General features: G+C 44.9%; 1 protein-coding gene across 2 annotated transcripts in view; it reads left to right on the forward strand.

Annotated features, from left to right (window-relative positions):
- The first annotated feature begins 2,116 nt into the window (after nucleotides 1-2,116).
- MUC4 (mucin 4, cell surface associated) overlaps nucleotides 2,117-27,139 on the forward strand; it is a 61,047-nt gene continuing 36,024 nt past the window's right edge. Inside the window, exon 1 of one of the 2 annotated variants that reach the window (XM_058295647.2) lies at nucleotides 2,117-2,248. In XM_058295647.2, the coding sequence (XP_058151630.1) occupies nucleotides 2,167-2,248 (82 nt within the window). In that variant the 5' untranslated portion in view covers nucleotides 2,117-2,166. The remainder of the gene's footprint in view (nucleotides 2,249-27,139) is intronic. The other variant, XM_058295646.2, reaches the window with a different exon arrangement.

Here is a 27,139-nt window from a genome sequence, read left to right on the forward strand (position 1 = left end):
GATGGAAAACTGTAGAGCAGAGAGCATCACCGAACAACGCATACAGCAAGTTAATAGGGAGAACCCATCATCAAGAACTGACACAGAAAAATGATTAGAAGGTCAAATTGGACCTTGGAGTCTGTGTAAATTCTCTTCATTGATACCCTCCTTCTATCTTGTCCAGGTGCCGTTCCCGAAGTTCCTCTTTATCTTTCTGGTTCCCCCCTCCCCTCTACACCCCCCCCCCCCCCAGGAAAAGAATGGGATCAACTTGTCCACATAGAGTGGGGATACCCTGTGACTTCTTTGTAGGACCTGCATTATAACTGGAAGATTCAGTTTTGGGACTTCAGCTATAACTGAACTTTTAGCTTCAGAAAGTGAGTAGCCAGTGGGGGCGGAGCGTTACTAGGTGGCGGGGCCTTCATGGCCCTCCAAGCTGCTACCAGTCTCAGCCACCCACTCCCCCTTGCAGGACCAGCTCTGCTTGCAACGTGGAAATGAGATTCCTTTTCCTGGGCTCCATGGTCTCTGGTCACTCCCCGGAAAGCCTGCACTCAGGGAATGGGGTCTTGAACCAAAGGTGGGGAAAATCTCCACTGCCCTCCTTTGCGTAGCTATACCAACTAACTTCCCTCACCTTCAGAACCCCGCCCAGCACACCCCATCTGGGGTTTCTGTCCCTGTTCGGTTGTGCGAGTGAGTCCCAGGAGATCAAAATGGGTGTCCTGAGCCCTCGGAATCCAGGAGCAGCCCCCACTTTCTCCTAGGACACTGCAAGCCAGTGTAGTACTAGAAAACCCAGTATAGCTTAACTATTGAGGCATTATACTAAACCTTTGTAACTGAGGGCTAAGAATTACATAGATGTCCTTAAATTATTTTTAAAAATTAGCGAGCGAAAGGTTAATATCTGAAATTGCTGAAACTGGCCAGATTTAGCCTAGACCTGCTATTATGATGGTCATTCTAAACAGTTTTCTTTCTTGTTTACGTTTACACAAAACGTAGCCTCTCCCTTGTGTGTAACCACTCCACTCTCCTGTTTGATAACCATATGGAAAACCTTGTAACTGACCTCTACTCTGTACTTTCCTATCCCAGAATCTTGATCGCTGATGTTTCTAACCACCCCACCACATTCAACTCTTTAACCTTTATTAATGAAGGAACTGTGTCCAGCTTCACCCCAATTATCCATTAGAATCCTGGTGGTATAAAATATTGGAATATCTGCAGTTCCGGGAGGCTTGAGATTGTCCATCTCCAGTCTCTTGCCTCTTTTCCCTCCTAACCTAGCTCGGTGTGTCTGTCTACTCTGCCCCGCGGAGGGAACGAGCCCAGCTGAGGCCCACCCGGATCCCTATTCACCAGGTTCTGCCCTCAGCGCCACTAACCAGTCCCCAGATCCCTCAAGTCGCTTTCTCAGCTTCCCTCCAGCGCTCTGGACCCCAGACCAGAGCTCCCTCTCCTGGAAAGAAGGAATTCACCTTTTGGCGAGGCTCTACCAGGTGCCTGGCACTGAGTAGATAGGCTAAGCCCACCACCCCCTTCTAAAGACCTCCAACAGCTGTTTCCCTCGCCTACTCCTCCCTCCCCTTCACCCCCCCCCCCACTCCCCTGTCCTCAGGGGAGGAGGGTCTCTCAACTCTCACTCCCTTTCCCCTCTTCAGGCAACCCCTTTCTTTTCTTCCCCTTTCAGAAGCTTCTCCTTTCTTGCCTGCCCTTTTTCTTGAAATCGACCCAGCTTCTTCCCACTGCAGCAGCCCCAAACTCCAGCAGGACAGGGGCAGCCTGGGGAGGGAGGGGGGAGGCCCAGGACCCAGGCAGTGGGTGGCGCGCTCATCTGCTGTGAGACCGGGTTGCTGTCCCCAGTGCGCCCCTGCTGTGCCCTCTCCCTCCCGGGCTGCTCCCCGGCTGACTCCGAGCGCAGCGATGGGTGTATCGGTAGGTTTTTTTCCTGGTGGGGGAGGGGGGTCGGAGGTAGGAAAGAAAAGACCGGACCAGGATGATTGGCGTGGGGCCCCGCCTTCTTTTGTCTCCCTTGGCTGATACTCTGGCCCCTCTGGGGAAATACACCTTTTCAGGCCAGCAGCCCGCGGGACAGGTTCACCTCCGCTCGCGCACGCGGCGGCTGAGCGGAGGAGCTGCCCCGGGCGGGCCCGCGGGGTTCTCTCTGGAGCCATGCGGAGGGCCCGCTGGAGGAGGGGGGCCTGGCTGCTCCTCAGCTGCCTGTGTTCCCCCCTCTTTTGGCCGGAGGTCCAGGGTAAGTAGAACCCCAGGGGGCAGCGTTCTGGGGGCAGGGGCGGCCGTGCTTCAGGGGGCCTGTCAGGAGGGTGGGGGTCTGTCCCGGGAGAGGGGGGCGGGGTGAATGGGCCGAGGTGGGCTGATATGGGGGGGCGGGGAGGAGAGGTGAGAGAGAGGAGCTGAGTGGTGTTCTGGAGGCGGGGGATTGGCCTGGTTGGAGAACTCATTAGGGGAGTCTGGGCTTATTTTGTGGAGAGAAGGGGTCAGATGGGCAGAGCTGGAGAGGAGAGCAAAACAGAAACGCTGAGTGGCAGAAACAAGAAAAACTAAAGAAGAGTCATAGGAAAGGACAGGTGAGAAAGACAACTTAAGCAAAATGAATAGAGAGGCGGATTAAATCAGGAGACAAGCAGAACAGAAAGGAAGGGCTCAAGGAGGGCAAGAGGCAGACTCCCTTGGGAAGGGGCAGAGAGAAATAAGGCAGGGATGAGGGTGCAGCCGAGAGGCTGGGGAAGGTTGGTTTCTTGCCGCTGAAGTTGGGTTTAAAGGCCTCCCCGAGGACTCATGCCTTCGGGGCAGGGCTTACAGTCCTGCTGTTGGCCTTGGCTGCCTTCCACACCCCCACTTCCCCTCCAGGTACCGAGTTGTACGTGGCCTGTTGGAGAAGGGACCCTCTAGGGCTCCCCGTTCCTCTCCCAGCACCTTCCAAGCTGCCCTCTGGCTCCGAGGTTTCATTCTGTATTTCCGGGTGCCCGAGTCTTCTGGGGAGGGTCTGCAGCCCAGGGGAGGGTGGGGAGGGTGGGGAGGTGGAAGGGTCAGGAGCCCAAACCAAAGCTAGGATCACAGCCCCCTCCCCACCCCAGCAGGTCTGCGGACGCTCTCGTTTCTTGGGGAATGGGTCAGAATGAGCCCATCCTTTCACAGGTAGTAGGAGACACAATGCTCGTGAAGTGACATTCTACCTTCCTTGAACTTTTTAAAAGCTTGACCAAGAGCAAATGAAACAAACGCCACCTCGCCATCCCTGCAGCATTCCCACCACATGCTCACTCTTCACAGGGTGGGGTAACAGGCCAGAAGGGGGCTGTGGAGCCTGCAGTTGCCCACCACTGAGGGTCTTGCCTCTCAGGGCGGGAGGAGGGAAATGGAGGGATGTAGAAGAAAGTGCTTTGATTTAGGAGCTCTAGGGCCTGGGCTGGCTGTCACTCATGGATCTGGTCCCTGGGTCTGAGTCCTGTTATGTCCCTTTGGGCCCCAGCTTCCCTTCTGTAAAACATGGGGGCGATGAATGGCATGACCTCCTGGTCTTGAAGTTCCTTAAGTTTTGACATTCTGTGATTTAAAGTCAACCCCAAAAATCTTAGTTACCCACCCCACACTCAGTCCCAGGTAGGGTCATCTAGCTCAGAAGGAGCTGGGAAGCAGATGTGTAGAGGGGAGCCTGAAGGAGGAAGAACTGGGGTGGGAGGTAGCAGGGAAAGCAAGATGGGGGTGATGGGATATGACCTGAGAAGGAGTGAAGAATGAAGGGCAGTCAGTGTGGCAGGGGGTCCCCACGATGACCCTGAAGAAGTGCAGAGATGTCCTGGGGCTCCAACCGTGCACTGTTGAAGGGAACGAAATGGAAAGGTGTGGGGGAGGGGACGGGAGAAGACATGGGGTGGGTTGGGAGATGGCTGGGTTTTGTCCCCACTTACAGGGGAAGTAACCTTGTGTTTATCCATGGTGGACCCCAGACCTCCCCGGATGGTTCACACGTGAACCAGAAATCAGGTTGGAGCCAACCACACCTGTAGTCTTAGGGTGGGGGGCTGGCTGCACCAGAAATACCAACCGTGTGATTAGGGGGTTGGGGCTTTGAGCCGTGTCGTATCAGTCCAACCTCCCCAACCTTTGGGAGGGTTTGGGGGCTGCAGATTGACTTCACCTATGTGGGCACTGATTCCATCAACCATGCCTACGTAAAGGATCCCCATATAATTTGGGATACTTGAGGCTTGCCTGACTGTCCACAATTGATAAGATGCATTGCTGTGCTGGGAGGGGGGTACGCTCCAAGTGGAGAGAATACCAAAACTTGTGTTCGAGACTCTACCGGACCTTGCCCTTTGTGTCTCTTCTTTTGGCTGCTTAGACATCCTTTTACTATAATAAAGCTGTAATCCTAAGTACAGCACTTGTGGTGCGCTCCGAGTCATTCGGAGGAGGTGGGACCCCTGAATTTGCAGCTAGTTGGCCAGAAATATAGGTAGTCAGGGCCCCTAAGCTTGGAACTCATGCCTGAACGTCAGTCTTACAGAGGACTGCCCTTAACCTGTAGAATAACCCCGGATTATTAGAGTCAGCAGTGAATTGAATTGCCTCACTGCAGTGTTGGCAGTTGGTGTCAGAAGTTGTTGATGTTTTTAGGGTCTTTTTAGGGTCCCAAGTATCAGATTGGAACAGGCATCCAGAGGACCTTGATGGGGAAAAGCAGTCACAGAGGGGTGGGTTCCTCCTCCCCTCCCCGCCCCACTCTTCCCCCTGCCAACGAGCTCCCGCTTGACAGTTCTGCCCCCTTGCCTCCTTGATGGGGGCTGACTGTGACCTGCCTGTATTTGACTTTAGAGTCTTTTTCCGCCCTTGCTGGGAGGACCCTCCCCAAGTGTCAGAGCCTCCTGTGCCCCAGGGTGCCCAGGAAGGAGCTGCAGTGGTAAGGCTTTCCTTAAGGAGAAGCCCTGGCCCTGGAGAGTGAAGGGGAGGAAGGGGAGGAGGACAGAGATGGCTGGAAGGAGCAAATGGAAACTGGTGGCTACTGGTAGCTCTGGGCAGGTTGGCTCTGTCTCCAATCTTATCAGTGGCCCAGTAACCAATGGGCCACCGCCCTGAGCTGACCCTGGGCTGTTGCTTGGAGGTTACTGGGCCATATAGCCAGCCCAGAGGAAGGGAGGAGGTCCACAGCCACAGGGCCGCGGAGGGAAGCCTCCTCCCCACCTCCCAGAACCTCAGGTCTGTCTGCCTGCAGGAACGTAGGCACAGGGCTCTTAGCTCTGGAGTCTCAGTGTCTTTTTCTGCCAAATGAAATCTTTGAGAAGCAACTGCTTGATAGGGTTGTTGTGAGGTTAAAATGAGCCAGCACCTGGTAGAAAGGAGGGGAGCCACCCTAACTTGTTTTATACAGGTGGGGAGGAAGACAGGACGGTGAGGGGCAGGGTGCTCAGGACCGTTGCCATTCATCTAAGGGTCCTTGTACCTCTAAAAAGCCCCCCTGGGCTTCCTGTGGGCTTGGAGGGCTGGCTTGGCTCGTTTGGAACGTGGCTCATCACGTAAGCTGTCTCCCTGCCATCGCGCAGTCTCTGCTTGAGCTGACATCACTGCTTCACGGTTCCTTGACTGGCAATCCCCACCACGCCCTTGGTTTCTGCGCTTGGCTTCCGAGGCAGAGGCTGGCTTGGCAGGGTAGATGTGCGAGGTGATTTGTGTATGTGTTGCCAGGAGAGGCTGAAAAACCGTTGGCGTTTTATGTGGTCAAACAAGTGGTTTTGCTACTGGGTCTGTTCTCTCGTTTGTGACACTGTCAAAGGCTTCAAATAGGCACATAATGTAGCTCGTGGAGCCACTTCTCTTAAGGCCAGCTCTCCTCCTAGCCCCAGCCTTTCACCTTGAATGTACACTTTGCCTTCCACTGGACTGGGTTCCTTGCAGAGAGGCACCAGTCATCGTTGGATTCCAGGGCTTGGGATGATGCCAAGGAACAATTGAAATGAACTGAATTTGTTGGCCCTTTATCAAGGTTTAAATAATCATCATTTTCCTTGCAACTCTGAAAAGGGCCCAAGAACTGGGTGTCTATGCACGTGAGGCCTGCACGATGGCAGCTGCACTCAGCTGGAGGGCACTGGCCGTGTTGCAGGAAACTCTGTTCTTCACATATGCATTTTTTAAGGACCACACAGACATCTGCCCTGTATACAGACACTCCCCCACGTACATTGAGGTTTGGATTCCAAAAGTACAGGTGACAGTGAGCTTTGGGGATTTGAGAATAGGAAAGCGCTTGGACATTGGACAAGTGAAATTATTCATTTCACTTGCTGAGCCCCTACTTGTTCCAGGTACTCTGGATACTAAGATGAATGAGTCATGGTTCCTGTCTTCCAAAGCTCTCTTTTCTCCCGACTCCTTGTTCACTACTTTTCCACTCTAGCACACAATCTTTTACAACAAACCCCAAACCAGCCCAGTGCATCAATGACGAGAGGAACAGAAGCACTCACAGCCCCTGGTGAGATATTCATTCATTCTTTCACTTATTCATAGCTGTCTTAATTCAGCCAATATCTCATGCCTGCCTACCAAGAGCCTGCCACTGTTCAAGGGCAGCACTGGGTGTATACAGTGAAGAATGAGACAGATACCGCCCAGCTTCCTGCAGCCAAGCTCTAATATACAGGTAGACATTAAGAAATTACAGAAAAACTCCCGACTACAAATGCGATAAGTGCTATGTTGATGAAGTACCAGGTGCAATGAGAGCAAAGTAGGGGGGTTTTGATTAGATTAGGGAGGCGGGAAAGATCTCTCTGAGAAAGTGCTGTATATACGAGCTGAGACCGGAGGGTCAGGTCCTAAGCTGGGTGGAGAATATGGGGCTGAAACATGAGTCAGACAGGAGGAAGAGCCCATGGTGGATCAGGAGAGAGCCTGACCCTTCGGAGGACTTAGAAGAGGGGAGCAGGTGCTAGGTTGGTCAGGGTCTTGAAAACCATGGAGTGGATGGTGGATTTTAGGTGACCTTAATGGGCAGACGGTTGCAGAGGCTTTAGGTAAAGGAGTGCTATGATCAGATTTGAACTTTGGAATGATCACCCTGAACATGGTGAGGAAGACAGATGGGAAGGGGGCAAGGATGAGATGGGAGGCCAGTTAGGAAACTGCTGCGGGAGTCCAGGCAGAGGATGCTGTGGTTCGGCCCCGGTGGCAGCAGTGGAGGTCCGGGAGAGGACATGTATAAAGGCAACAGCAAGTGGAGGCTCGGCCCCAGGAAGGATACATTCGCAGGATGGTTGCCTTTGCCTAGATCTTAGAACCTGGGTAGAGACAAGGACCACGGCAGTGCACAGTGCCATGTACTGAGCCAGGTATGGGGCTGAGCACTTTACACGGATGACCTCATTTAATCCACACAGCCACCCTAAGAGCATGGTATTATTACTTCCTATCATCACCCCGGTTTTATTGATAAGGACCGCAAGCCTCAGAGAGGTCAAGTAACTTGCCCAGATCCCACAGAGAGTACTGGTCAGTCTGACTCTAGAACCTCCCACACTTGCAGCCACTCCACAGCCTCACCAGATTCTGCTATTCCTCATCCATGTCAGGTTCAGGATAAGCCTTGTTAGGGAGTGTCAGAAGCACCATGTCTGGCTAGAATCACAGCAAAAGCAAGCAAGCAACAGGCTCCAAATCGCAACAGTCAATACAATATCGCCTTCCTGCTTGATTCCCTTCTCCTCAAGTCAAAGAGCAGTAGCTGACCTGTGTTCTGAGGGAAACTGAGTATCCAAAACTTCACCAGCATCATTCCCTCTTTCCCAAGTTCTCCTTTTCTCTCATCCATAAAAGCCACCTCCTCTGGACTGACTTCAAAAGCCTAGGTCAGTAATATTACGGGAAATAATTTATATTCTGCCCTCTCCAGCTTGCTCCAAAGCAGGCACCTGACCTTTTCCTTCAGAGTATACCCGTTGAAGTCTCACCCCAAACAGTGCCAGCCTTTCTTCACCTTGGACATTGCCGCAGGTCACTCAACCTCCCTTGTCCCCAGAAGCTGGTGTGGCAACACCTTGGCTACTCTGGTGATAGCCCCAGAAGGCCCAGGATCAAGCCAAGAAGCGTCAAAACACAGCTTTGATCACGTACACAAGCACACTTTTTCCTCACGCTATAACCCTATTCCTCCTCAGAAGTTTGACCTCCAGCCTCCACCATCTGGACCTTTGAGCTTGTCTCTCCTGCTTCCATATGCGTCAGGCATGCCCTCCTCCTTGTGCAGGGTCACCCTTAGGAGCTTGGCTACCTTCTGCTGTCATGGTAACCACAGCTCTCAGCCAGAAACCATCATGGGGCCTCTTCCTTGCCCTGGGACCCCTACAAAGGCCACCAGAGAAACAAGTACAGCCTTATTCCCCCTCCAACCTCAGCAGAAGACATCAAAGACCAGGCAGTGGGAGGCAAGTGAGTTCAATTCATTGAACAAATGTTTGGGAAGTAATTACTGGATGCCAGATACCAGGCTAGGTGCTGACGATACTATGAGATCAGTTACCCTAAGGGCATTTTGAATTAGTATCTCCTCACCTTGCATTCTAGTAACTATGGAGAGAGAATACCCAGCTAACACAACCCTGGTCACGGTTTTCTGTTTGCTCTAAGAGAACAGTGGGCACATAATCCGGAGTTGCTTTCTCCGTGGTCACCTGTGCCACATCACACTCCCTGCAGCAGCGCTCGTCTCACACTAGTCCCTCATCCCCAAGGGGCAGCTCTGAGAACTAGCTGGCCCCCAAGCCCTGACCCCAGAGGGGCAGAAGGCTGAAATCACCCACAGCCAAAAGACGGCTCAGAAAGGTCAGTTTTTGGTCACCAAGACTGTCCAAGGAAGCAACAGGGTCCTCATGCTCAAGCCTGGGATTTCCAGAGAAGCTCGGACCCAGGTGTGAGAGCAATGGTCCCCTCAACCTGCCTTCTCTTTTATGGGAGTTGCTGAGGGCCCTGGGGACCCCTGTCCTGAGGCACAGCTACTGCGATGAGTCCGGTGCCAGGCCGATGTGGGCTGTGCTGCTTGAGGCTGATATACAGGCAGGCCTGGGCTCTCCAAGGGGTGAGGACGAGGCTGGGGGTTCTGCTTCCCTCCCGCAACTTCTTCACTTTTCAGGCGATCCTTGCAGCTGGCGAGGCCAGGAAGGAGGTTTGTGCCTCAGGGTTTTTTCTCTAGACTTTTAGCACTCTCCTGGGTACAGCCTGGCCAACTGCCCCACCAATCAGGAAGTAAAAGCAGAAAAGTAAAACCCTGTGGGTGTTTTGGCTCATGCCTTCCTCACCTCCAATTCCAGGAATAACTCAAGACAAACAGACCAGGTGCTATGAATAGGTCTCAACCCACAACCCACAACCCACGCACGCAAGGCACGGGCTTTGTTTTCTCTTCAGGGAGTGGCATCACCACTCTGTGGGAATGTTATCTGCCACCATCATCGCCACATCTGCCACCACTCCTTCACCCGAATCAGCAGCACACCCACCAGCTCCTCATACTTGCCAGTCACCAGAGAACATGCCTAATTACACCATCCATCCTGCCATCCTCGCAGCCCTGAGAGCAATAACACAACTGCCGGACATCTCCCACCTGCCGATGCAAACAGCTGCATTTGCTGAGACAGCTGTCTGACTGAAGTGGTGGCAGGGAAACCCACGGAGGTTCCAGCTGTGAGCAGTACCCCCACCTTGGTGCCAGCTCTGGTGCCCTTGCTGTCCCTGGGTGAAGGCTCCTCCTCTGAGAGAACTTAAACACTATCCATTTTAGGTGATAGCACACACGTGTCTTTTTTTTTTTTAATAAAATTTTATTGAAATATACCATTCATACATGAGCATGCATAAACAATAAAGGTATAGTAAACTTTGTGAATTTACAAAACAAACATACATAGAATTATAGAAAGCTCCCAATATGTCCCCAACACCAATGCCTTGCTTTGCTCTGTTGTTGTTTTTTGAGTACCAGGGCTGGGGATTGAACCTGGGACCTTGTATGCAGAAAGCTGGTGCTCAAGCACTGAGCCCAATTCCTTCCCTCCACCCTGGAGTTGGTTTTTTGGTTTGTTTGCTTGTTGTTTGCTTTTTTTTTGTTTTTAGGAGGCATCGGGCATCAAACCCGGGACCTTCCATATGAGAAGCAGGCACTCAACCACTTGAGCCACATCCACTCCCCCACACGTGTCTTCTAACAGCAGTCTTTTCATCCCAAGGGGTCAACAGCCATCACATCATACTCTGGATATATCACAAAAAGGGAGACACGAGGAAAATTGGCAGAAAAATCCTGAGGTTAATTTAGTTGCCCCTGAAAATGTACCAAACTTGTCCTGGACTGAAACACCTCTGCATCTGGGAGACAAGCATACAGGGCAGGTCATTCCCTTACTTACAGTTCTCCTGAGGTAGGATTAGAAAAGCCCATCCTGTGGGTAGGTCATCCACTTGGTGACAGTCCCACAGCTGATCAGCAGCTCATGTCACCAGAGCCTTGGTGGTTATCTTTGAGACCCAGCCCTGCCACTTACAAAGAATATGATGTTGGGCAAGTCCCTTAGCTTTTGCAGTCTCAGTTTTCTCACCTGTGAAATAGGGGTACTATTAAGTAAGAAAAGCTATAAAACACTACACAAATATGAGGTAGTAACCATTTTATTATTCACAGAGTCTAAAGGTGCCTGCTGAAAAAGGTACAAAAGAAAGCCCTATTTCCACCCCAGTGGTTAGGGCGTCCGTCTACCATATGGGAGGTCCGCGGTTCAAACCCTGGGCCTCCTTGACCCGTGTGGAGCTGGCCATGCGCAGTACTGATGCGCGCACGGAGTGCCCTGCCACGCAAGGGTGTCCCCCGCGTGGGGGAGCCCCACGCGCAAGGAGTGCGCCCGTGAGGAAAGCCGCCCAGCGTGAAAAGAAAGAGCAGCCTGCCCAGGAATGGCGCCGCCCACACTTCCCATGCCGCTGATGACAACAGAGGCAGACAAAGAAACAAGACGCAGCAAATAGACACCAAGAACAGACAACCGGGGGAGGGGGGGAAATTAAATAAATAAATAAATCTTTAAAAAAAAAAAAAAAGTCAGTGTCAACTCTAGAACTTAAAGTGAAGACAGTGTTTCCCACAGACCATAGGATTAAACCACCCTTATGGTGGAAATGGCTCAGTAAGTGTCACTCCGTATTACAGAAACCATCCTGCAGTGTAGACAAACCCATTGATACAATTATTGGACACCTCTCTTAGCCACAGTAAGAAAAAGATCAGCCATAACCAAATGGCTTCCTCTGAGGAGATGTACTTCAGGACCCTGGCTTCTGGCATCCTTATCACAGCTGTGAGGGAGTGAGGAGCAATTCCAGTCACTTGTTCACCTGCTCTGTCTGACAAGACAACTAGATCCGTGCCTTTGGATCCGAGCAGCTCCTTCCACGACAGTCATACCAGCCACTCTTTCAAAGTGATCGTGCTAGGGAAGCAATAGGAGAAATTCTTCCTGGTCCACAAAGCTGAAGATCAACCCTGCAGTGGTGGGATGGAAGCTATCTCAGAGTTAGAGTGGGTGTACTGGAACCAGTAAGAACAGTTAAGAGGCTGCTGCAGTAGTTAGAATGAGGATGGCACAGGAAAGGTGAACAGGAGGTCATGATGGGAAAATGATTTGATTTGGTGCTCAGCTGTGATTTTGGGAAGAAGGAAGAGGAAGGAATCAACGAAGACTCGGAGGTTTCTGACCTAGATGTCTGGGGGTCTGCTGTTACAATTAATGGAGGGAGGGAAGATAGAAGAAATGGTTTAAGGAAAGATTTTTTTTATTTATTTCTCTCCCCTTCCCCCCCCCCCCCCCCCCCCCGTTTTCTGTTCTGTGTATCCATTTGCTGCGTGTTCTTTGTCCTCTTCTGTTGTTGTCAGAGGCACAGGAATCTGTGTCTCTTTTGTTATGTCATCTTGCTGCGTCAACTCCATGTGTGCGGCACCATTCCTGGGCAGGCTGCACTTTCTTTCGTGCTGGGCGGCTCTCCTTATGGGGTGCCTTCCTTGTGCGTGGGGCTCCCCTATGCGGGGGACATCCCTGTGTGGCAGGGCACTCCTTGCGCGCATCAGCACTGCACATGGGCCAGCTGCACACGGGTGAAGGAGGCCTGGGATTTGAACCACGAACCTCCCATGTGGTAGACGGACGCCCTATCCACTGGGCCAAGTCCGCGTCCCTAAGGAAAGATTTGACTTGAGCACATTGCATTTGACAGGCTATTGGGAGAGCCAGCTAAAACAGTCCAGGTAATTTCTGGAAAGGGGTTCTGGAATATGCATGAGAAGTCAGGGTAGAATTATAAATTTGTAAGGCATGAGAGTAGATGCAATTCAACCAGGGAGAGAGTGTAGAAGGAGAGGAGAAGGGGTGATAGATGGCACCTGGAATACTGACTTCATCTGGAGGCTGAGGGGAGAAGAGAAGCAGCAAAGAGAATAGAAGGATTAATGAAAGTGTTGGGAGGAGAAATATTATTCGGCTTCAAGGATGGGAGTACACTGAAAATGTCAAGGCAAGACTGGTCAAAGAGAATATTGAGGTAGGTGCTCAGTAAATACTTGTTCAATGATTGAATGAATGGTGCCAAGTTTTACAGAGACCAATGAGGATGGAAACTAAGGAGAAAATTAGTTTTGGTGATTAGGAAGGAGGCTTTGGGTAATTTTTGAGGAAAGCAGTTTCAGTGAAATGATTGAGGTACAGAGCAGAGTGTAAGGAGGAGGTGATTAAGAACAGGTGAAGGAGGAAAAAAAGGATGTGGAGAGTGTAGACTGCTCTTTCAAGAAGCTTGAGAGTATAACAAAAGATAGGGACAAGGAGGACACAAGGTGGATGACGGACTTTTATTTTAGACCAAAAAGAGACCTAAATGTGATTGTCCACCAAAGAGAAGGAGCAACAAGGATGGAAAGAGTGCAGAGACATTCAGACTCAGACAGAACTGATGGACTCATCCATCCAAGGAGGGTGGCAGGCAGCAGACTGAGGCCTGGGGGAAGAGGATAACCCTTCAATGGAAATTTAGTCTCTCTTCCAAGACAGGATAAGAGAGGACTGGTGAAGGCAGAGGCATTTCCTGGTAGAGAGGGTTCTGGAACAAAGAAGGAGATCATTAGGTGGCTTCACTGGTCTTCATTGGTCTTTCCAATGAGGTAGTGTTACAACCCAGACCCTGAAGGGCACGAGTTGATGAGGCCAGGAGACCAAAGATTACACTTTGCATTTAGTCAGGCATATGCTTTATTGGGACTTAAGGACAGAGAGAATCATTGACGGTGGCGGATCAAAGAATGAATGAAATTAGTGCTCCACAAAGAGATGGAAAAATGAGTGATGATATATTTAAGGGGCCTCAGAACAAGGACATTCCATAGGGTATGAGAACAGAGTTCCTGCTGGGGTCATGTGAAGCATACACATGGGGTGTGGTGATGTTTTTACTACGCTAGTAAGAAGGATGTTTACTGCTTTGGAAAGATTATAATTTGTACCATCGATGCATTCTCTCCCCTCTGGAGGGGGTTGTTAACCTTTAACTTATGCCTAGGTCACACAGGTGGCTATATGCTCAGGGCTTAGTGTCAAGGGGAGAGGAGAGGAAAAGAGGGAGAACAAACCTCTTTTCTCAAATACCAACTCTTCACACTCAAATCTCCCAGCTCTCAGCTCTGCAAATATGCTGTATTTGGGTGGGTGAGAACAACGGGCATCAGCTGTCTAACAATCTAATGGAACCTGAAGAGCCTGATTTGCATTCTAGTAAAAGACAAGGCCAGCTCATTCCAACAAAGCTTGAACAGCAGGAACAAGGCTGGGAAAATTCTTAAGAACTAAGCTTGGTCAAGACCCCGAACTTCTGTGCCTTACAGCTTCAATAAGATGGTTTTGGCTTACAAAAAATTTTAAGAGCAAGTACTATCATTTTATTTTAAGGCCAGTGTTTCTTAAAATGGGCTACATGGACCACCTGTATCAGAATCACCCTGAGTAGGTATTAAAATGCAGATTCCTGGACCCCTCCCAAGACGAAGGGAATCAGACCCTGGTATTGCACCCAAGGATCTGCAGGTTTACAAGCTCGCCAAGGATTCTGATGCACCCAACCTTTGAGAACAATTTTCTTACTGAAAAGAACTCTGTAGCGTACCTGTACTCACCCCCAGTCCTAGGATTTCTTAAGAATAACCTAATCAAATTTGGTAGATTGAGATACTGTAAACTGTTTTTCTAAGTAACTGAATAATCTCTTGAAGGAGTGTTTTTTTTTTATTTAAATGGTGGTGAAAATCAAATACAATCACTGTAGTTTTTTTTTTTTTTTTAAAGATTTATTTATTTTTATTTAATTTCCCCCCCTCCCCTGGTTGTCTGTTCTTGGTGTCTGTTTGCTGCGTCTTGTTTCTTTGTCCGCTTCTGTTGTCGTCAGCGGCACGGGAAGTGTGGGCGGCGCCATTCCTGGGCAGGCTGCTCCCTCCCTTCACGCTGGGCGGCCCTCCTCACGGGCGCACTCCTTGCGCGTGGGGCTCCCCCACGCGGGGGACACCCCTGCGTGGCAGGGCACTCCCCGCGCGCATCAGCACTGCGCATGGCCAGCTCCACACCGGTCAAGGAGGCCCGGGGTTTGAACCGCGGACCTCCCATATGGTAGACGGACGCCCTAACCACTGGGCCAAAGTCCGTTTCCCTCACTGTAGTTTTTATGCAGTTACTAATCTCTTCCTTCTTCACACAACAAATCTAACAGATTTAGAGACTTGTTGAGACTGCCCTGACATCCCCAGACAATAAAGCATGTCATAAACAGGGAGTCCACTTTTCTTCCTATTGACCATAGCAGGAGACTCTAATCAACTGAGTTCATGATTTAGAGCAAGCTCTTTAAATAAATATTTAAAAGGAAGATTTAACAGGACACAGCCCTGTCTGACAACATTTAAAATCCGTACTGCAAAGCACAGATTATTTTCAAAGAGGAGGGTGTTGGGCAACAGGCACTCTCTCATACATTGCTAATGGGGCTATAAATCAGCACGACTTTTCTTTACAGAAATTTGGCAGTATGTATTAATAACATAGCCATTTTTATGACAGCATTAAGTAGCAATTCCACTTACAGAAATGTTTCTTAAGGAAAGGAGCTGAAATAATGAAACAAAACAAAACATTATCCACCAAAGCTTTGTTCATAATAGCAACACACTGGATATATCCTAAGTGTCAACAGTAAGTTAATTGTGGGCTATCTTTCTGATGGAATATTATTTAATGCTTAAAGGCTATGTCCAGTGTCCCATAAGGGAGATGAATACACACATACACACACACACACACTCCCTTTATCACACATACATACTAGCAACATAAGGAACAAGCATAAAGTAAGATTTTTTGAGGAAAAATCCAGGGAAGTAGTAGAGTGCACATGATTCCCTGAATTCTCCTGAGCTCAGAGAGAGAGGTGGGCGCAGCAGGCTACAAGGAAGAGCTCCAGGAGAGGGAGCTGCCCTATGCTTCTGTGCCTATTTATAGGGAAATGGGAAGGTGAAGTAATGATGGAAGTTCTAAGGTTAGGGAACAGCTGCTAGGAAGGGGGACTGAGTAGCTCCAGAGCTCAGCCAGGAGACTTTATTATGCGTCACCACAACCGTCCGCCCACCACCAAAGGAGATCTTTCTGTTGGGCTGAGCTGCCCAGTACCCCTAAGCCATCAAAGAGACAAAATGTTTGTCTTTAACATCGTGAAGATATATAAATTCTCCTGATACCAGGAGTTTAAAAAAGCAGGATATACACTGGGTAAATTCAAATATACGCATTTTAAAGCATTAAAAAAATTCCTAGGGAAGTGGATGTGACTCAACCACTTGGATGCCCACCTACCACATGGGAGTTCCCGGGTTCAGGTCCTGGTGCCTCCTAAAGATCAGAGGCCACAAGGTAGCAGACCCTGCAGCCCAAGGGGAGCAGATGTGGCTCAGGCCTTTGGGCACTCGCCTCTCATGTGGGAGGTCCCCATTTGGTGCCTCCTGGAGAAGGCAAGCAAACAATGAACAGACAAGTGAATCATCTGCGGGATGGGGGTTAAATAAAGAAAAAAATAAGGTAAAATAAAATAAATCTTAAAAAAAAGAAAATCCTGGAAGGAAGCATAATAATGTGGATGTCAGGGTAGTGGGCTTATGGGATTTGGGGCATTCAGCTACCTCTATTTTCCAAAATTGATGTAATGAGTATGTCTGTAATATTTCAGTGAAATTGCACAGCTTTAATGCACAAAGGTTAAGCACATCTTTGGTTAGTCAGATTTTTTCCTTAGGTACTTTATATTTTTTGTCACTGTGATGAACATGGTCTTTTTTTTAAAAAAATTACATTTTCTTTTGCCAGTGTATAGGAATGTGGTTATTTTTAAAATTTTGATCTTTGTAGAACATTGCTAATAATTTCTAAGTTTTGTGGGGCTATGTACACAATGATATCATCTGTGAACAATGACAGATTTGTTGTTCCTTTTCTGACTAAAAATAAGTTCTCTATACCCTCATATCTTCCATTTCTTTATTTATTTTTGCCTTTTTTGCATTGGCTAGGTCCTCCACCCTAATGAGGAATAGAAGCAGTGATCACTGGCATCCCAGTCTTGTTCCTTAGTTCCAAGGAAATGTCTCCAATGTCTCACCTGCAAGTATGATGTTTGCTATAGGGTTTTTATTGATAACATTTATCAGGTTAAGGGAGTTTTCACTTCTATTTTTAGTTTCCTAGGAATTTTAACATGAACGAGTGTTGAATTTTATGAAATTGAGATCATCATGCTTTTCTCTCTACTCGGTTTTCATGACAATTAGCATTAATAGAGTTTTATAATTATCTTGCATTTCTAGTTTAAACTCAGCTTGATCATGATGACTTCTTAAAAATCCAGTACTGGATTTAACTTGCTGATAGTTTGTTTAGAATGCTCCTCTCTCTATATTATTAGTGAAATTTATTGATCGATCATTTTCCTTTCTTATATGTCCTTGTCTGGTTTGAGTATTAAAGTTATACCAACCATATAAAATTAATTGTAGAGCATTCTCTCTTTTTCTAAACTTTGGAAAAGTCTGCATAAAATTGGAATTACTTATTCCTTGATTGTTTGTTAGATATGACCTGTGAAATCATCCTGGCCTGTCTTTTTTTGGGGAGTGGGTAAAGGGTCAGAAAATTTCTTTTAATAATGCTAATTCAATTTTAGATAATTTACATACAGATTTCTATTTTTCTCAATTCATTTGAAAGCAGTTTTATTGAGATATATTCACATACCATACAATCTATCCAAAGTGTGCAATCAATGGCTTTTAGTATTATCACAGTGTTGTGCATACAATTTCATTACTCCAAAAAAGAAAAACTCCACATACCTTAGTAGTCACCTCTCAATCCCTCTATCTTTTCCCTAGCCCTACATAACCACTAATCTAATTCCATCTTTATAAATTGATTTATATTTACACTTTATATTAATGGAATCATACAATATATAGTACTTTGTGTCTGGTTTCTTTCTCAATTCGTTTTTGATAAGTTATGTTTTTCTAGAAAACTGTCCAAACTATCTAAGTTTTTACATTTTTTAGCATAAATTTGTCAGTTTTCTCTCTTCAATTTTTTTTGTTGCTAAAGTTATATCCCCTTTTTCATTACTAATATTCTTTATTTCTGTTATCTTCTTTCCTTTTTTTCCCCCCTTAATTAACCTTTCCAGGCGTTTGCCTTTTTTTCCTTCAAAGAAACAATTTTTGGGTTCATTGATTCTATTTTCAGTTGTTTCTAAAATCATTAAGTTCTATTTTTAACTTTATTATATCCTTCATTCTGCTTTCCTTTCCTCTCTCTCTTTTTTCCCCCCTTTTTGATTTTTCTAATCCACCTTTCACTGAGGTGGAGACACTTTATCCAAAGGGACACTCAGTTTATTGTGTCCTGATCTAAGAACTTGTCTCCTCCCCCATTCAGCTCTAGCGCCCTGAAACCAGCAATTCCCTGAGAGCATTCACTTGCCACCTTATTTTCCAACTTCTTCACTCCTGAGGGTTTCCCTTTCTTTCTTTTGATCTTGACTCTGCCTTCAAAAAAACATTTGTTAACTCATATCTGGCACTTGTAGGTTTTGTAGTAAGAGGCTTATCTCCTCTGCCTTATTGCTGGAAATGGAACAGTATCACTTTTATAAACAAACCAACCAAACGTTTATTTAAAAAATAGACTGTCACTAAAAAGACTTAATTGAGGAGGGTCTACAAATTCAGAGAGTTCAGCAAGTAAATAGTTTCTGTTTACTCAAAGCCTGATGATAGAGCAGTCCTCTTTATATGTTCTTAGGAAAATGAAATAAGGTTAACAATGAATCTTATAATAAGAGAATGTTTTTTGATCTAAACCTTATTTGGAGAAACCAAGTTCTGCACTTTTATTGAGAAGAAAGGAGACATGGATATTAGAGTCCTATAAACAAGTCTACTCATAATCCTGAAAAGAGGAAGTCCCCTTTCAAAGTTGGAGCAGTCATTTGAGTAAGGGTAAGTCATTTGGGTAAGAGGTCCAAGGACCTCTGAGCACAGCTCCTCAGCTCACCCATGGGTTCATCCACATCAGCTTAAAAGTGTGTCAGCAGTAATTAGTTACTATTAATAAAGTATAACAGCTTGCATATGAGTCACTTGTTCGCTAATACATTAAAGCTGATTCATAATCACTCTCACTCCCTTGAGAGTCTAAATTGCTCCCATAAGAAGGAGAGAAAGTGATGGGATTACCGTAAATTCCAGGAACTGCACTCATCTCATACCTAAATTCTTCCCTGGGAATGTGTCCCATCTGTGAGTTAATCCCTCCAACTGAACTTGTGAGCACTGAGGTTAAAAAAAAATTGAGAACAGCTAGGGGGCTAATGAAAACCAGAAAGAACAGATTCCTAAGAAACAGATAGGTTTAGAAGACGCAGACCTTTGAAAGAATGTTCAGGAGGATGGTTAGCTCTACCAGCTGACTCCGGCTTTGGCTGTAGCTGGTGTGCATCAGTCCTTTACTGAGAACAAAACGGGTTGGTATTTAAACATTCTGCCTGGGAATTGAATTGAAGAAAACAATTGGCGCAATCAATTAAATTATCATCACATTATGATTTGACCAGGACTAGAGTGGGCACACTCACACCTTAGGTTTTTGCTAGATGACGGAAGATGATTAAAATGAGTAAAAAAAGATAGAAACTTAATATGCTATATTATTAAAATATAGTGAATGCTATAATTTAGGTGGAAAGGAGTTAACACAGTTTGTACTATGTTCACATTCTAGTCTAACCTTGCTTTCTTCATGAGGAAGACTGTGGTGATTTAAAAAGAGGCTTTCTCATTGTATTCTTGGGATTTGTTTAAACAATTTGAGGCAGCCCTTATCAGGTGCCTCTCTCTGTGGAATTCTTGCACCCCCATCCCTTATTCTTATCACAAAATTTTCCCTTTAAGCTACCTTCCTAGGCTAGCCTCTAAACCTTTGATGTGGAGCAGGTTTTATTGGCCAGAACTAATCCCAGTGCTCGTTTAGTTCCAGCGCTGCCTGGCCACCTGGGATGCGCTCTTGTCTGTGGAACTGTTTTCCTTCTATGTGTGTGCTATTCTCTGTAGTGAGGAAATTGTCTCTGACTTTTTGTACCTCTCAGCTTTGAAAAGGAAAGGAGTGTTTGACAATGTTAGCAAGAAAGCCTGATCAATCAAATCAAATCAAATTAATTAAAATTCTATTTTATTTTTAGATTCCTTGAAAAAAATTGGTATTTTTTTTCCCATTTGAAAAGGATATCCTCATTATAGGATTTTTTTTTTAAGCTAGGTTATGTCGTTGAAAATTTTACTTTTGAGGTTAAATTGAGGCTCTGAGTGTTTTGAAGGCTAATATTAAGAAATCTGCTTCTTCTGATAAAGTATTTAAACACTGGCTACTGTCACCTTGGAGGAAAGAGCTCTTTTAGAAGTAATGTCTTAGACTTGATGTACATATTTCTAAAGGGAACATTTCTTGATAAATGGAAGAAAGGTTTTAATAAAAAATCAAATGCTCCAAATTTGTTAAAACTAGATTCATTGTTGTATTTCAGTAACTATACTGGGGAAAAAAATAAGTATCAACGTAAGGGTTAAGTCAGAAAAAAGATAGTTCTGTGGTTTTTTAAATAAACATCTTACATTTTGGAAGCCAAAGATAGTTCTGGGGCAAAAATCAACACAACCAATATAATGTAAAATATAAAATGAGATAAGGTTGTCATCAATGAATTTCTACCATTAAACCTATCTTTGTATCTCCGCGTCTACACTTTGATCAAGGCCATTGGGCAACAGGGCTGCACTATGACCCTACGTTCTTTTGCCTTCCTGGGCCTTTTCCTCTGAAACAAACAAAAACAACAACAACAAAACAAAATTATATATATATATATATATATATATATATATATATGGGAAATTATATTTTTTGACTATTGGTATATTTATGATTGTGTTGGTTTCATTATTATCTGCCCACTGTTATTTTTTTCTTCTGATTGTAAAAGCAATTAAAATTAAAACATGTCTGTGAGCCCCTACAGGGACCTTGGGCCCCAGGCATGTGGCCTTTACACCTCATCATCTCTCAGCCATGCTGGCAATCCTGATGTGGCGGCACCTTGAGAAGCGGCTCGCCCAGGTGTCCTGAGCTCAGCCACAGTCCTCCCCACATGATTTTTTTTTTGTTTGTTTTGTTTTTAATTAAAAATTTTTTTTAAGATTTATTTATTTATTTTAATTCCTCCCCTCCCCCGGTTGTCTGTTCTCTGTGTCTATTTGCTGCGTCTTGTTTCTTTGTCAGCAGCGGGAAGTGTGTGCGGCGCCATTCCTGGGCAGGTTGCACTTTCTTTTGCGCTGGGCGGCTCTCCTTATGGGGCGCACTCCTTGCGCGTGGGGCTCCCCTACGCAGGGGACACCCCTGCATGGCAGGGCACTCCTTGCGCGCATCAGCACTGCGCATGGGCCAGCTCCACACGGGTCAAGGAGGCCAGGGGTTTGAACCGCGGACCTCCCATCCCCACATGATTTTGGAGACCCCGAAAGAATTCATTCTCACTCCCAGTTTAAAAGCAAAACTCAAGTAGGAAAGGGAAGCTCTGTATTCTAATTAGAAGGAACCAAGAGGTGGCAGAGGGGTTCCCAAGAATCGTCCATGGGGAAAATAATTATGTATCTGACTATAAAATGAGCCCCCCCCCGAACATTATTCCAGAGAAAAGCAAGTCACCTTAAACTTAAGTCCTTATAAAGGCTATTGTACGAAGGGGTGCTCTCTCAATTACTTTGTTTTATTTTATTTTTTAAAGATTTATTTTTATTTATATTTCTCCCCTTTCCACCCCCTCCCCCCAAGTTGTCTGCTCTCTGTGTCCATTCGCTGTGTGTTCTTCAGTGTCTGCTTATATTCTTGTCAGCGGCACTGGGAATCTGTGTCTAACTTTGCTGGGTCATCTTGCTGCGTCAGCTCTCTGTGTGTGTGGCGCCACTCCTGGGCAGGCTGCACTTTTTTCGCACGGGGTGGCTCTCCTTATGGAGCGTGCTTCTTGTGGTGCACACTTCTTGTGAGTGGGGCTCCCCTACGCGGAGGACACCCCTGCATGTCACAGCACTCCTTGTGTGTATCAGCGCTGTGAGAGGGCCAGCTCACCACATGGGTCAGGAGGCCCTGGGTTTGAACTCTGGGCCTCCCATGTGGTAGGTGGACACTCTATCAGTTGAGCCAAATCAGCTTCCCTCAATTACTTTATACCGAACAAAGTCATTTAAGCAAATGTCAACAGCCTGTGTGTTCAGGCAGGTATTCTCCCTTTCCTTGTCATTTTAGGAAGGTCCTATTGGAGCAGTGAGCTTCTTGGCCTTTTCAGATGGATAGTGGAGGTGAAGGAGGTGAAAAGGATCACTATTTTCTTCCTAGGGTGGGTGTTGAAAGGTTTTGGGGGGATGTGGCTGGGGATGAGTTGAGAAGAGCAATTGATAGAGATAAGCACTGGATAAAGAAGAAGAAAAAGGGGCTATGAAAATGGAAGAGAGCTATTTATCCACTTCATGGTGTTTGAGAAATATGTGGCTAGGACATGTGGCATTTCGGAATTTTTTAAACACATGAACTGTGTTTGTATTTTTAACTAAGACACTGTTCTGAGAATGAAGCACATGGCTTTATAAGTTTTACGTGGGGCAAGTAAGGAAGGCACAGAATTCCATTTCTGGTCATTTATTCTCTCCAAATAATCTGTAATGATGACAACATGTTAGCACATTTTACACTGCAATATTATTTATAAGTAGGTGCCTGCCCTGTGTTGGCAGAATCCTTAGCTATGGTTAAATAAATGAATCCTTTCAGCCATTCTCCCAGATGCATCAGGACATTGGGTTGAACATGTACAAAATAGTTGGGCCATAAAACCTTCAATTTCACTCAGGTGACTCCTTGTGCCTTGTCTCACATAGTCCTTTCATCTTATATTTAAAGCCATATCCTCCAAATTTGGGGGTGAAATCTGGCTAGCATTTTGTGAGATTTAGTAACAGACATGTAGTCAGAAATTTAATTTTATTTTTACACAGAGTATGAAGTTGAAAACAATGTTCAACAATGAGGGATTGGTTAAATTACAGTGTGTCATTCACTCAAATTTTATGAAATCATTAAAAATTTTGATTTCAAATAGTGATGGGGAATTGCTTTTGCTGTTATTTAAATTTTGAAAAAGCTAACACAAAACTGACCAACAGTATGATAATTTTGTAAAAACAAATTTTGCATGTAGATGCAAATGTAGATTATGTGTAAAAATCATGAGTATTCACCACTAGGTAACTGGATTATGGATATTTGCTTTTCCTGTGTATTTTCTGTATTTAAAGAAATTTTTGTTTATTTTGCTTTGGTTTTTGGGGGGGTACTGGGGCCAGGGATAAAATGGGACCTCATGAGGGAAGCCAGCACTTAACCACTGAGCCACATTGGCTCCCCTGAATTGTTTTTTGTCTTTTTTTGCTTGTTGTTTGTTTTTTTGTTTTTAGGAGGCACTGGGGATTGAACCCAGGACATCCCATATGGGATGTAGGCGCTCAACTACTTGAACCACATCTGCTGCTCCCCTCATTTGAATTTTTAAATCACAATAGGTGTTTAAAATCTTTTCTGGAGTATGACTGAGAAAAAAATACATGTATATAATACTTAAAACATGCATATATGTATAGTTAGAAAAATGATTTTTATAAAATTGTTTTTTCCAGAAGAGGCAAACTTGTCTCCTATAGATACAAATCAAAGAGATTAGCCCAACTTTTGCCATGCAAAATGCTGTGACCCATAAGTACCTCTGCAAAAGGTTGTGACTCAGCATTCATGTTTTCACAAAGGGTCATTTTCTTCTGACAGGTACAACTATGACAAATACTTTAGGAATATATAATGGTACTGTAGGAATAACTACAGAGACCTCCACAGTACGGCCAAACACACAAACACCTGTCACACATTTCTCCCAAACAGGTGTGACAACATTTTAGGGACCACGAGAGGTCCAAATAGCACAGACTCAGCTGTACCAAACACACTGATAATGCATTCGGCTGTAACAAGTAGTGTCCCTGAAGGAAGAACTACCTCAAACAAATTCCCACGCTTTACTGCATTACCCTCCATAGCAATGGCATAACAAAGACAACAAACAAAGACAGGAAGAGGGAGGGCCAACCACACCACCTCACTGACAACCTCTCCATAAGAAAAAACGGTAGTGGATTTCCAGACTCACTGGACACAAGACAGAGACCACTGGAATGCTTGAAAGCAAAACAGATACCAAGGTGATTCACCAAGAACACACTCGTAGCCACAGTTCCTTCATCCACAACACATGGACACAGAACAACTATCACCTATGTCAGATGAACCCACAAGGCACTCAGCACATCAGTCCCCGTCAGCACTGTCTCCTGAGGAGTCATCAGTTGTTTCTCAAATGAGTCACACCCAAGGCACAGAGACAAGCTAAGGATTATAAATCATGAGTCTGGGTTTCTCCAAGACCGAGAGACATACAACCCCTTAACCACAGCAACCACTCTTTTTTTTTTTCTTTAAACAAATCAATTTTAATGAAACATGTTAACAAAGCACACAGTTCATCCAAAGTGTACACTCCATGGTATTTGGTAGAATCACAAGAGTTGTGCATTCATCACTTCGATCCTTATGAAAGCACTTTTCCAATAATAATGATAATAGACAAATAAGAAAACCTCATCACCTCATCTGTGTTTCCTCTGCTGTACATAGCTGTTATTCTGTTTCCATCTCAGTTTGGTTTATTTGTTTTTATATTTTGTAAAAACAGTCATATATGTAAATTACGTATATTCATATTTCACATTAGGTTTCACTATGTTATACAGTTCCATATGACATTTTTTAGTTTTCCTTCTAGTAATATATATGTCCTTAGACTTTCCCTTCCAACCACTGTCATACCCATATAATAGCACTGCTAGTTACAGATGCTAGGGCATGCTTTCACCATTTCTGTTCATTTCCAAAGATTTACCACTTCTGCGAAGATTAACCCTCAGGTTTCAATTCTCTAACCTCATTCTATTTTCTGGTGACCTATATTCTAGTTATTAACTTCATGAATTTACACAATATATATAGTTTATAATAGAGCATGCAGTGTTTGTCTTTTTGTGTCTGGCTTGTTTCATGCAAATAATGTCCTCCAGGTTCATTCATGTTGTCATATGCTGTATGACTTCATTTCTTCTTATACCTGCATATTATTCCATTGTGTGTATACACCACAGTTTGTTTATCCATTCATTGGTTGATGGACACCTAGGCTATTTCCATCTTTTGGCAACTGTGAATAACACCGCACTGAACATTGGTGTGCATGTTTGTTCAGGTCTTCTGGGTCTCCTGGGTAAATACCTATAAGTGGTACTTCTGGGTCACATGGCAAGTCTATATAAAATATCCTCAGGAACTGCCAAAGAGTCCTCCACACTGTCTGTACCATTCTACATCCCCACTAACAGTGAATACGTGTTCCTGTCTCTCTACATCTTCTCCAACACTTGTAGTTTCCTGACTTTTTAATAGTGGAAATTCTAATAGGTGGGAAATGATATGTCATGGTACTTTTGATTTACATTTCCCTAATTGCTACTGTTGTTGAACATTTTTTCATGTGTTTTCTTACCATTTGCATTTCTTCTTTGGACAAATTTCTATTCAAGTCTTTTGTCCATTTTTTAATCAGGTTGTTTGTATTTTTATTGTTGAGTTGTAGTATCTCTATATATCATGGATATTAATCCCTTATTGGATATGTGATTTCCAAAAATTTTCCCCTCATTGAGTTGGACTTTTACCAAAGTCCTTTGAGACGTAAAAGTATTTCATATTGAGGAGATCCCATTTATCTATTTTATCTTTTGTTGCTCCTGCTTAGTTTGTAAAGTTTAGGAAACCAACACCTGCCACAGGGTCTTGAAGATGCTTCCCTACATTTTCTTTTAGTAGTTTTATGGTCCTCGCATTTATATTTAGGTCTTTGATCTATTTTGAGTTGATTCTTGTATAGGGAGTGAGAGAGTGGTCTTCTTCCATTCTTTTGGTTATGGATACTAGTTCTTCCAGCACCATCTGTTGAATATAAACAACGTGATTGTTGAATAGAGTTTTGTCGTGTTACCATGGCTTTGGTCGGTTTGTTGAAAGCCATAGAGGTGAGGGTTTATTTCTGGACTCTCAATTCTATTCCATCGATTGGTGGGTCTATCTTTATGTCAGTACCATGCTGGTTTGACCACTGTAGCTTTGTAATATGTTTCAAGGTCAGGTAATAAAATTTCTCCCATGTTGCTCTTCTTTTTTAGAATGCTTTCACCTATTTGGGTGCACTTTCCCTTCTGAATGAATTTGGTAATAGCCTATTTTATTTCTGTGAAATAGACTGTTGGAATTTTGATTGGTTTTGCATTGAATCTGTTAATCAGTTTGTGTAGGACTGATATCGTCACAATATTTAGTCTTCCATTCCATGAACATGAAATGTCTTCTTTGATTTCTCTTAGCATTGGTTGTAGTTTTCTAACTATAGGTCCCGTACAGCTTTGGTTAAATTGATTCCTAGGTATTTGAGTCTTTTTGTTGCTAGTGTAAATGGACTTTTTTCCCTGATTTCCTCCTCAGATTGTTCAATACTAGTGTACAAAAACATTACTGATTTTTGCATGTTGATCTTGTATCCTGCCACTTTGCTGAACTTGTTTATTAGCTCAAACAGCTTTGTTGTAAACATTTAAGAAATTTCTCAATATAAGATCATGTCATTTGTGAATGGTGAGAGTTTTACTTCCTCTTTTCCTCTTTGGATGCCATTTTTTTTTCCTGTCTAATTGCTGTAGCTAGAATTTCTAGTACAATTTTGAATAATAGTGAGAGTAGGCATTCTTGTCTTGTTCCTGATCTTAGAGGGAAAGCTTTCAACCTTTCCCCATTAAGTACAATGTTGGCTGTGGGTTTTTCATATATGCCCTTTATCATAATGAGGAATTTTGTCCTTATGTTCCTATCTTTCAGTGTTTTTGTCAAGAAAGGATGCTAGATTTTGTCAAATGCCTTTTCTGCATTGGTTGAGATGATCATGTGGTTTTTCCCCTTTCATTTGTTAATGTGGTATATTATGTTAATTGATTTTCTTGTGTTGAACAACTCTTGCAACCAAAATCCCACTTGGTTGTGGCGTATAATTCTTTTGATAAGCTATTGGATTCTATTTGCAAATATTTTGATGAGAATTTTTGTATCTATGTTCATTACAGAGATTGGTTTGTAATTTTCTTTTCTTGTAGTGTCTTTATTTGGCTTTGGTATTAGGGTGATGTTGACTTAATTAAATGTGTTGGGTAATTTTCTCTCCTCTTTAATTTTTTGGAAGAGTTTAAACAATTGGTGTTAATTCT

The sequence above is a fragment of the Dasypus novemcinctus genome, chromosome 4 (genome assembly GCF_030445035.2).
Source record: "Dasypus novemcinctus isolate mDasNov1 chromosome 4, mDasNov1.1.hap2, whole genome shotgun sequence".
In the NCBI taxonomy this organism is placed as follows: domain Eukaryota; kingdom Metazoa; phylum Chordata; class Mammalia; order Cingulata; family Dasypodidae; genus Dasypus; species Dasypus novemcinctus.